Below are 12199 nucleotides of genomic sequence, written 5' to 3'. Positions count from 1 at the left end.
GTTACATAGGATTTCTATGCTATTATATATACATTTTGAAATTAATGGTATGGGTTTATTTTCATAGAGATTTTCATGCTTTTGAGATTGTGTTTTATACTTAGTTTTTAAAACAAGGAGAATATTTGTAAAAGCTTTTTATAGTCATGTGATCAAGTTTATATTTTATAATACTCTTATTAATATTAAGTTCATATTCATTTAGATTTCCCTAGTTTGAATTTCATTGTCTTTTATTATTCCTCGTGTATTTTCTTCTATTCATTCATCTATCTAATTTTGAAACATGGTTTTGATTTCATAATACAATGTTAATTCTAGGAGTATTGTGCTCCCATATTCTGAGTTATTTGTTTTTGCTATTTTTTCTCAACTGATTATTTGATCAAACTCTTTAAAGCATTTCCTTGGCAAATTGGTTGCCAAGGCAAGTGTAAATTGATTCTAGAAGTATTATTTTTGATAAGCATATTCCAAAAAAAAAAAAAAGAGGGGAACATTTGTAAAAGTTGTCTTTGAGATTGTGTTGTGCTTTAACTTGTATTTAAATATGTTCTGATTTTTCAAAAAAGTAATTGTATACTAAGTTAAAAAAAAGGGGTATTATTTGAAATTGTTGCATAATTATATATTGTGTTCTGAGTCAAGATGTATTCACATTTTTTGCAATCATTTATTATCCTCAATTTTTAAATCCATATGAGACTTGGATTATGGGAACTTATCATTTAAGACATTAATTGCCTTTATTCTGAGTTATCAGATGCCAGTTGGCCAAGATGCCATCCAATCACAAGAGGAATACATGCAAGAGCAGACACTGAACTGTCACATGAGGGGAGACATGCATGAAGTCAAGGTATGGCCGAGGGAACGGCTTTTGACAAATGTTGAGGTTGGATTCTCTTGGTTTAATATTTTATTTTATTTTTCCCCACAATATTGTACAGATGGCTGGAAGTATTGATCCCACCCATCTCACTTCTACACCTGGCTTCTATGCTCCCTCCTATATGCCTGATGCCATGGACATCTCAATCCCATGCATCTGATTAAGTCTGACTCAGTTTCCTCCAATATGTTCGGTGGCATGGACATATATTCCATCCACCTATTTTAAGCCTGGCATACTGCATGGACAGTATATATTGCTCAAGTGTGGGAATGCTCATATCCCATCATTTCTCTGTTCTTTTATGGTAACCCCCATAATTATCTCAGGTGTCATGATAAATACAGTGTTGAATTTGGCCTTGACACCTGTTACCAATTATATTAGATTTTTAAATTTCTCATAATGGCATGAGGATAATTAGGCAGATGATGCAAAAGTGATGAAACAAAGATAAAAAATTATTTTTAATAATTAATATTGCAGCAATTGTCTTCTCAATTACCCTCCATAAGGGGGGGACTATAGTAATATTATAATTTTAAAGAATGTTTCAATTTTTGTTTTATTATATGTTTCATGTGTAACAACTAAGATTCTGTATTCCCTTAGACATGTTTTTGAGAAATTTCATTGTTTGATTTGATTATTGACAAAGCTATTTTAAAGTTGTGTTAAGCTCAATTTTGTAGGAAATTTTCCTGGCTGATTACCAGCATCCACACATCAACCCCTGAAAAGACTTCCATTCCACGACTACACCTAGAGGACATCTGAGAAAAGACTTTCAGAGACTTTAAATGAACAGTTTTGATTTGTTTTTTTTTTTTCTCTTTCTGTTATAATATACACCATCTGTAACATGTATTCTCTGCAGAGGCCCTCCCTTTGCAAGACTAATGTCAAAGCGTCGGTTCATGAGGACAAAAAAAAAAAAAATCGCCCCTCTGGACAAAACTTTCCTCTCTTCCTTTTCTATATTATTGTTCACATATTATTAGTTAGCAATAGTTATCATATTGTTTTTACTGTTCCGTCAAGGAAACATTTTGTTTCTTGAGGAACAACAGGGGGGACTGTAACGATTGGAATAACGCCACCTGCTGGATACTTACTGTAGAAGAGTTCTGCCCATGAAGGGAAGGTCTTTGAGGGCAAGACCAGGAGTCAGGAAGTGACGCGGGCTAGTGGGAGGAGGAAGGAAGAGACTGGCGCTCAGGCTCGCTCTTCTTTCCTCTGGACTCTGGCGGAGAAGGGAGCTAGAAATGCGCTCTCCCTTTAATAGATAGGAATCTAGGCCTTTCTCTCTTTACCAAATTCTTATTCTCCTTAATAAATGCTTAAAAGTCTAACTCTTGCTAAAGCTTATAATTTATTGGCGACCACTCATTAAATATTTTAGACAGACTAGCTAGAATTTTAGCCCTTAACAATCCTCATCATTTTTTGGGGGGGGGGGGCAGGGCAATGAGGGTTAAGTGACTTGCCCAGGGTCACACAGCTAGTGTCAAGTGTCTGAGGCCGGATTTGAACTCAGGTTCTCCTGAATCCAGGGTCGGTGCTTTATCCACTGTGCCACCTAGCTGCCCCTTTCCTTGTCATTTCTTACAGTACAATAGTATTGCATCACAATCACGTGCCTCAACTTGTTAAGTCTCTACTCAGTTGATGAGCATCTTCTCAGTTTCCAGTTATTTCCTCCCACAAAAAGAGCTGCTACAAATATTTTTGTACAAAGAGGTTTGAAAGTTATTTGAAGGGGAATGTTGGGAGAGGTTGAATGTAGTGTTTCTTCTACTCTGCTATACTGACTTCCCATCTTCTTTTTTTCAAGTTAACTTGTCAATACCAATTAGCTCTATCTAAACTGGATGAAGTTGGACTTGAAATACAAATATGTCCCCTGCATACTCGATCGTTTACATCTCAGTCCATGAGAGAGGGGCTCAAACATAGAGGACTTGCCTCAGACATTTTCCCCACCAAGCTGACTTCCTAATGCAGGATAGCCAGTGGACAAAGTCATTCCCTTGCTTGCTGGACAAAATGTCTTACTGCCCAGTTGATTTACCATTGGGTTGGCTCACAGAGGTTGCTCCCTAGGGCTATCTTCTTCTTAGGTTTGGCTAATGGACCTCTGATGGATTTTCCAACCTTTTAAAGCTGACATGTTTGTTCTATTTCTAATACTCATTGATTAAAAAACAGAAAAGAAAAAGCCCAGCACGGACTGAAGGAACAACAGTGTCGTGTGTTCAAAGTTGCATCCCTGCCTCAATCTGTGGAGCCTTTTGTATGCACTTTTGGTCCTAGCTCAGCAACTGGAAGCCAAAAGGACACAGCCATGGAATACCTGACCATGCTCTGAATCAGGGACAGGGCCTCTTTGTTACACATCACACACTTCAAGAATCTAGGATATCCAGACTTCCTCCCTCTCCTCATCCCCTCTCCCTGCCAACTGACTGGCATCAGGCAGAGCCCCTGTACATGCTCAGATGACTGTACCCACACTGGCCATCACTCTTCCCCTTCCCCCTGAATTACAGAACTCAACCAATAAACATTTATTAAGTATCTACTATGTGCCACACACTGTGCTAAGTGCAGGAAATACAAAAAAAGGCAAAAGACAATCTCTGTCCTCAAGGAGTTCACAGTCTAAAGGGAGAGACAATATGCAAACAAATATATACAAAGCAAGCTATGTACAGAATAAATAGGAGATAATTGAAAAATGGACAACTATAAACAATAGGAAGAAATAGGGAAAGATGTATGACATGATTATACAGTGAAGTCAGAATAAGAACAGTATATACATTTACTCAAATACTATTTTATTTTATTTTTTTTCGGGGCAGTGGGGTTTAAGTGACTTGCCCAGGGTCACTTAAGCTAGTAAGTGTCAAGGGTCTGAGGCCGGATTTGAACTCAGGTACTCCTGAATCCAGGGCCAGCGCCACTGCGCCACCTAGCTGCCCCTCAAATACTATTTTAAACAATAACAAAGAATATACAAAAAGTTTTGGAAGAGGACACAGTAAATATCTTGTTAATGTTCTTGTGTCATAATTTGCATTATCACTATTATCTTCTTAATTAAAATGTAAATAGTTTGAATTCAGAAGTTTTATTTGGAATTTTATGCCATTTTCAACTTATTTGTTGAGGGGAGAAGAGAGGGAAGGAACAAGTTATTATATTATGTATTATTATTATATTTATATAGCTGCCATTATGTGTCAAGCACTGTTCTAAGCACTTTACAAATATTATTTAATTTAGTCTTCAACAAGTCTGGTTGATGGGTGCTATTATTTCTATTTTACAAGCAAGGAAACTGAAGCTGAGAGAGACGAAGTGGTCACACAGCTAGGAAATCTAAGGTTGGATTTGAACTCAGATCTTTCTGACTCTAGGTCTGGTGCTTTATCCCCTGCACAACCTAGATTGTTAAATTCTTATTCACTTTATAAAGAAAAAGAAATGGTCAGATGTAGTCTTATTCCCTTTGGAAGAAGCACTGTGGAGTTGTCTCTGGAATTTTCTGTGAAGGAAGAGTGGCTATTCTTTGAGAGTGGCTATTCTTTCAGTTCGGTCCTTAGACCTCTAGCCACATCTTCTGCCTTGTGTTTCTTCTCCTGAGCCTGGATGCCTGAGTGGCAATCCTGAAATGGACTTTTAGGAAATTGTTCCCTCCAGAGTTCCTAGGACCCCTTAATCAGTGGCAGCTCTACATAGGAGGTACATCTTACATAGTAGAGGCCTGGCTGCATGAGGGTTTTCATGTTTTAATGTTATAGGGATCAGATTTCTGGGAAAGTATAATAGTAGTTTATTTAAGTCAAGACTTCATGTTTAAGTCTTTGTTAGTACTCACTTGTCTGTTGTATTTTAAGCATTTTTCACCCACAGAAAATAAATAGCTGTCCTATATGTGGCATTCTGACTTGAGACAAAGCTAAGCTTTAAATGATTTTCTCCTGGGCCCCAGAACTAGTACAGTGCTTGGCACATAGTAAGTACTTAATAAATGTCTATTGACTGACTAGACCGGGTATTAATGCTATGAGGGAAGGGACCTATTGAAGAGATACTATCTAAAGCTCGGTGAAGCTGTTATCTATGGTAATTCTTCTTAATCTTAGTGCCTTTCCTCTGAGATTACCCCCAATTGATTATTTTTTTATTCTGAATTTAAGAAATAAAACAAGCATTTCCATAACAAAGTAGAATAGAAAAAGAGGATTGCTACCATTAGACACAAATATATGTATATATATATATATATATGTATATGTAAAACCATACTATATATACTTCTAGCTATCAGTTCTTTCTCTGTATGTAGATAGCATCCTCCTTCATAGGTCCTTCAAAATCACTTTGGGTATTCATAACAGTCAGAATGACTTAGTCACTCAAAGTTGTTCTTAAAGCAATATTGCTATTACTGTATCCAATGTTTTGGACCTGGTTATTTCACTCTTCATTATTTTGTGCAAATGTTAACATATTTTTCTAAAATCATCAAGATGATCATTTCATATAGCACACTAGTATTTCATTATGATCATATACTTGTTTAGCTATTCTCCAATTGATGGGCATCCCCTCAACTTACAGTTCATTGCCACCAGAGAGAGTTGCTATAAATATTTTTAGAGCATATAGGTTCTTTTCCTTTTTTTCCCTAATCATCTTGGTAAACACACTTCATAGTGGCATTGCTGGGTGAAAGCATTATAGACAGGTTTTTTTTGGTAAAACTTTGTGTTCCAACTTCTCTTCCTCCCTCCCTTCCCACCACCCACCCCAAGAACTCAAGCAATTTAATATAAATTATACATGAGTAGTCATGGAAAACATCTCTACAGTAGCTAGGTTATGAAAGAAAACAGATAAAAACAAAACTTCAGATTAAGAAATTGTCAAAAAAATGTATTTCAGTCTGTTTTCAGATACCATCAGTTCTTTCTCTGTAGATGGATTGCAATTTTCATACGTTCTTCAGAATCATATTGGATCATTGCCTTGCTGAAAATAACCACGTGCTTCCCAGTAGGTCATCTTACACTAATGCTCTTATTTTGTATATAGTACATTTCTCTTTGCTTCAGTTCATATGGGTCTTTCCAGGTTTTTCTGATAGCATCCTGTTCATCATAACTTTTATATAGTACCTTAAACTTGACAAAGAATTTTCTTCACAATAGCCCAGCACAATAGGTACCATTTACCATTGTAGTCAATCATCATAACTATTTTCCTCCATCCTATTCCCTTCCAATGATATTTACTCTATTTTCTATCTTATTTTGCCCTATTCCTCCTCAAAAATGTTTTGCTACTGACTGCCCCCTCCCCTGCTCTGCCCTTCCTTCATGTACCCTTCCTTCCTTATCCTCTTTCCTTCCTACTTTCCTGTAGGGTAAAATAAATTACTCCTCCCAACTGGGTGTGTATGTTATTCCCTCCTTGAGCCCACTCTAAAGAGGTTAAGGTCTTTGAGCTAATTCTGTTTTCTAAATTTTTCTTACTCCTTCCCTCCTCAACTCTCCCCATGAAATCAAGCAATCCAGTATATATCATACATGTGCAATTATGCAGAACATCTTCACCTTCCTCGAAAGTGTTTTGCTTTTTACAGCTCCCTCCCCCAAACTTCCCTTCCCTCCTCCCCCCTTCTCCCCGCCCCCATCTTCTTCCCTTCCCACTTTTCCTCAGGGCAAAAATATATTACTATACCCACTTGAGTATGTATGTTATTTCTCTCTTTGAGCCAGTTCTGATGATAGTAAGGTTCACTCACTCCCCCATTCCTTCCCCCTCTTCCCCTCCCCTCCATAAGCTTTTTTCTTGTTTCCTTCATGTGAGCTACCTCTCCCCATTCCACCTCTCTCCTTCCCCATCCCCCAGTCTATTCCTTCTACCCCTCAATCCTATTTTAAAGATGTCATCATGGGTTAGCTAGGTGGCACAGTGGACAAAGCACCAGCCCTGGGCCCCAGAAGCCCGGAGCCCAAATCTGGCCCCAGACATAAGACAACCCACCCTATTTGCTCCACAGAGAACAAGAACACACAAAAAATAAATGCTTTACAAATACCATCCCTTCATATTCAGTTCAGACCTGTGTCCTCTGTATATTCCTTACTTTTTTTTTTTTTAGTGAGGCAATTGGGGTTAAGTGACTTGCCCAGGGTCGCACAGCTAGTAAGTTTCATATTCTCTTATATTTTTTCATTCTTTTGATTTTATTATTTCTCTGTGTCTTATAATATCATTTGCTTTCCCTTGCCTAATTCTAGTTTTCAAGGAGTTATTTCTTCCTTAAGTTCTTGGATCTCTTTTTCTAACTGGTTCACTCTCTTTTCATAATTTTCTTGATTTTCTTAGACTGTTATTATTCCCTAATTTTTCCTCAATCTCTCTTATTAGATTTTGAAATCCTTTTAAAGTTCTTCCAAGAATTCTTTTTGAATTTGTGAGTAGTGGATTTTCTTCTCTTCCTCTGAATATGAACTCAGATCTTTTCATAGTAGCTGGGTATGGTCAAGTTCTTTCTCCTTTGCTTACTCATTTTTATTTTTATTTTGTTTTGTTTTATTTTAGCAGCTTATTATTGTAATCAGGTTATAGTCGTAAGGTATGGGTAATGATGCCCCAGACCTCAGTTCTTTCTTACTGTTATTTTCTGAACTCTGTCTGGGGGCCCAATCTTTGGTAGTCCTCTCCTCCCCTGAGCCATGCTGACCTGCAAACACTCTTGCTCCTTGTGGCCCCTCCCAAGGCTGCAAACTCCCGCTCTTCTCTCTGCCCTGGAATGGAAATCATGGACTCTACTTCTCTGCAAGTGCCCACAGCCAGAAGGATCCTTTGCCATGTCTCCCACTAGTACCCCACTCACTGAGCCTGTGCCAGCTCCTCACCCACAGCCTTAGCTGTGCCTAGCATCCTGAGACAGTGGAATGTCTGTCACTTCCCCTACTCAGCTGCTGACCCCAACATGGGCTGTGAGGTGAAAGTCCCTGAGGCTGAGCTTCAGTGGGGTTGTTTGCACTTCAGTCAGGCTAGACCTATACCCTTGGAGGTCAAGTCATTCCTGAAGTCCTCTCAGGTTGTTTTAGGGGGACAATGGCTTTTCCCTGATTTTTGCTTATTTTTGCCCCTCTACATGCATTTTGAGGTGAGGTGATATTCTGTCTTGTTTGTGGAGGATATTTGGTGAGCCTGGAACTTTTCTGACCTACTCTGTCATCTTCCCAGAATCCTCTCCCTATCCCCTATCTATCCTGTATTCTCTTGTTTATACATATTTGTTAGCATATTATCTGTTCCATGAGACTGTGGTCTCCTCGAGAGCAGGCATGCTTGTTTTTTGCCTTTGTTTATATCTCTAGCACTTAGCACAATGCCTGGCATATAGTAGTGGGGAGAGGTAATTGGGTGGCTCCCCATAATATTGGGGTTCATAAAATAATGAGGGACCTCTAGGTCCAAAATTTCCTCCCCTCCAAACTGCCTTTTTTAGTTATTTCTCCTGGGCCAATAAGAAAGGAGATTAACAGCCTCTTTTCCACAAACAAATCAAGTTTTATTAATGGGAATAAAATACACAGCAAAGGTGAAATTAATTAAGTGAAGGACAAGAGAAATAGGGAAAGAGAAAAATGGATAAATAAATAAATAATAGATAAATAAAAATGGATAAGCTCCCTAGCTCTAGTAAAAACCAACACAATGAGCTTCTAGCTTAGCTAATTCAAAGAGCTGGGCCCATTTTTATTAACTCGCCACGTGGGGTCTGTAGTTTCAATAGGAGACAGCTGTGCAGCCTCTCTGCCATCTGCTCCCAGAAGCTCACCTAGAGGAAAGATGAGCTCCCCTCAGGGAGCGTTTCCTTTTCTACTTTTACTCTTCCTCCCCCAAAAGGGAGGTCCTGCAAGTTGGATGTTGGAGAGTGGTTCCCCTGCTGACATCAGCAGCATACGTCACTCAGGGCAGGCCAGTGGTGGCCCATATCCAATCATCCCTAGCTGGTTTCCCAAACAGTAGTAGATCATTCAGGTGGGACCCCTGGGCGTCTGCCAGATTCCATTATTTTATTACAGTAGCTACTTAAAAATGCTAGTTGACTAACTGACTGCTATAGCAGTGATCAAGAATTTGGGTGGAAAATGAGGTCAGGATTCACTTCTCTGTAGGATTTGAAGTGATGACGTCAAAGGGACTGAGTCCCAGGACTTACTCATATCTTGTAGGAGACAGGGGGATATTGGGGGAGGTAGAACTGTGTTCAGGCATTGTTGGGCTGAGCCGAGGCAAAAGAGGGGTTGGTAGCAGGTAGGCTAGGATTGGCTGGCTAGAAGGGAGATGTGCAAGCAGCTGGATAACCAACAGTCTCATTCAGTCCATTTTTCTTGTCCCCAACAGGCTGCCTACTTGCTTCCTACACAATGTTCTGGGTAAACAAAACAAGGCTGTTAGTCCTCCTGGTGCTCCCACTTGTAGCGTTCCTCTGTTTTCAGCAGTTGTACAGCTCCAGTCATCACCCTCATCTAGCACCGAAGCCGGCCCACATGCATGTGCTGGTCCTGTCCTCCTGGCGCTCGGGCTCCTCCTTTGTGGGCCAGCTCTTCAGCCAGCACCCTGACGTCTTCTACCTGATGGAGCCAGCCTGGCACGTGTGGACAACTCTCTCCTCTGCCAATGCTGGACAGTTACAGATGGCTGTGCGTGACCTGGTGCGCTCTGTCTTCCTTTGTGACATGACTGTCTTTGATGCCTACATGGCCCAGGGTCCAAGGAAACAGTCCAGAATCTTCCAGTGGGAGACTAGTCGGGCACTGTGTTCCCCACCTGCATGCCAGTTCTTTAATAGAGAGTCCATCATCCCTCAGACTGACTGCAAGATCCTATGTGGCAAGCAGCCCTTCACTGTGGTAGAAGAAGCCTGTAAGTCCTATAGTCATGTAGTGCTCAAGGAGGTGCGCTTCTTCAATCTGAAGACCCTCCACCCACTGCTGACTGACCCCTCCCTCAACCTGCACATCATTCACCTTGTACGTGACCCCCGGGCTGTGTTCCGCTCCCGCCAACACACAGAACAGGAGTTGATGGAGGACAGCCATATTGTCCTGGGGAACCAATGGGATAGAATAACGAGAGAGGACCAGCCCTATCACTTGATGAAAACTATCTGCCAAAGCCAAGAAGAGATCTATAAGGCAGCACAGGTGCTACCAGACTCCCTACGAGAACGCTACCGGCTAATACGTTATGAAGACTTGGTAAAGGACCCACTGACCCAAACTTCCAACCTCTATGAATTTGCAGGGTTACCCTTCCTGCCTCAGCTCCAAACCTGGGTGCATAACATCACACAGGGCAAGGGCATGGGAGGACATGCCTTCCAAACAAATTCCAGGAATGCCCAAGATGTGGCCCAGGCCTGGCGTCGGTCCTTGCCACATGACAAGGTAATCAGAATACAGAAAGTTTGTAAAGATACCATGAAGCTGCTGGGCTACCTTCCTGTATTGTCTGAGAAAGAGCAGAGAAATTTGTCACTGGATCTTCTGTCTACTCTTGAGATCCCCTAAAGCTAGGCAACCAAATGAATCGAGTGATGGTCTGGTTTTGTACAAAGGCTATGGTTAGCTGAATGCTTCTGGGTCTAAATATGTTTCCCTATGGGCATACTTGTGAGCCTGCTGTTGTATGTGACTACATATGGCTCAAGGACACTCTGCTTCCTTACCTTGGCACTGGCTGTCCCCTTTGCCTGGAGTGCTCGCCTCTTCGCTTCTGCCTCCGAGAATCCCAGGCATCCTTCAAAATAGTTCAAGCATTAGTTTCTGAAGGTCCTTCCTGATCTCTCAGGCAGTTAGTACCTTTCCCTCTATGGGTATCTTGTATCTACTTTGCAGGTATATAGTATATAGACATAGTGTATATAGATATAAAAACATGTGTGTTTATGTATGTATATGTATATAAATATAGATGTATTCATATATGTATGTGTGCATATACACATGCACATACATATGTAGTACGTGTGCTTATGTGTGGTTCATATAAGCTCTTATGATCTTTATCCCAACTTTCATTCTCACACATGAGTTTCAGGATCCACATCAAGAGCATAAGTCCCTGCTCAGGGTTCTATGGGACCCTCCTGAAAGCTTGGGGTGATTCAAGCTATCTATAACACAGACTGAAGCAGGCTACTTTTCATTTTCTTTCATTTTTTTCTTTTATTCAAGTTTTCTTGTACAAAATGACTACTATGGTAAAGTTTTACATAATTTCACATGTATAACCTGTATCTGATTGCTTACTGTCTCAGGGAGGGGGGAGGGGAGGGAAGGAAGGAAGGATACAATTTGGAACTCAAAACTTTAAATAGAAAGGTTAAAAAATTGAGAAAAAAATTGGAGTGATTCTCTAACGCCATCAGCCCAAGACCCCTGTAGTATGTTTTTTCTTTGCCTGAAGACTATGAGATGAAAATCATTTTAGTCAGCCAGCTTTAAGTAGCTTTTTGTTATTGTTGTTATTCAGTTGTTTCAGTTGTATCCGACTCTTCATGACCCCATTTGGGATTATCTTGGCAAAGGTACTGGAGTGGTTTGCTGTTTCCTTCTCCAGTTCATCTTACAGATGAGGAAACTGAGGCAAACAGGCTGAAGTGACTTACTCAGGGTCTCACAGCTAGTAAGTGTCTGAGGCTGGATTTGAACTCAGGACACTCTAGTCTTCCTGACACCAGGCCCAGTGCTCTATCCACTGTGATACTTAGCTGCCCAAGCAGCTTTTAGGAGGCAATATTTACAAAGGTTGTGATGTTTAAAAACTAATTGTTATGACTAAAATCTAATGTGTGGTCACCTTAAATTGGAAGCTTATAGCACCAATCTTTGGGCATTAAGCATTTATTAAAGTATTTAGAAGTTAGCAAAAGAGAGAGGAAGAACTCGTGGAGTTCAAAAAGAAAAAGCCTAGCTACCCTGGTGACTCCACTAGGACCTCCAACCAAAAGGATCCCTGTTCTCCTCAAGGGGAAGCTCCCTGCAAGACTGCAAGAGGGGCGGTCCCCACACACAGCTCCAAGCTAATTGGCTTATGGTAGCATTGATTGACATGACTCACAGGAAGTTCTATGAATAGATGCAACTTCCTGACGCTAGTCACATGCTCTCTCCTCAGGGGGGCATTACCCTGGTTCTAACAATGTCTTTCTCAGCAGGGGGTGGCACCCTGATTCTCACAAGGTGGAACAATAGGAACAATTGGTAC

The 12199-nt window shown here is 40.5% G+C and overlaps 1 protein-coding gene across 1 annotated transcript in view; it reads left to right on the top strand.

Moving 5' to 3' along the window:
• LOC122740573 (carbohydrate sulfotransferase 4-like) overlaps positions 1–10500 on the top strand; it is a 33302-nt gene extending 22802 nt beyond the window's left edge. Inside the window, exon 2 of the mRNA XM_043982946.1 lies at positions 9332–10500. Within this exon, the coding sequence (XP_043838881.1) occupies positions 9355–10500 (1146 nt within the window). The 5' untranslated portion in view covers positions 9332–9354. The remainder of the gene's footprint in view (positions 1–9331) is intronic.
• Positions 10501–12199: the final 1699 nt, after the last annotated feature.

The sequence above is a fragment of the Dromiciops gliroides genome, chromosome 2, assembly GCF_019393635.1.
Source record: "Dromiciops gliroides isolate mDroGli1 chromosome 2, mDroGli1.pri, whole genome shotgun sequence".
NCBI lineage: Eukaryota > Metazoa > Chordata > Mammalia > Microbiotheria > Microbiotheriidae > Dromiciops > Dromiciops gliroides.
Note: the sequence above shows the minus strand (reverse complement) of the source record. Positions and strands in the feature narration are given on the sequence as shown.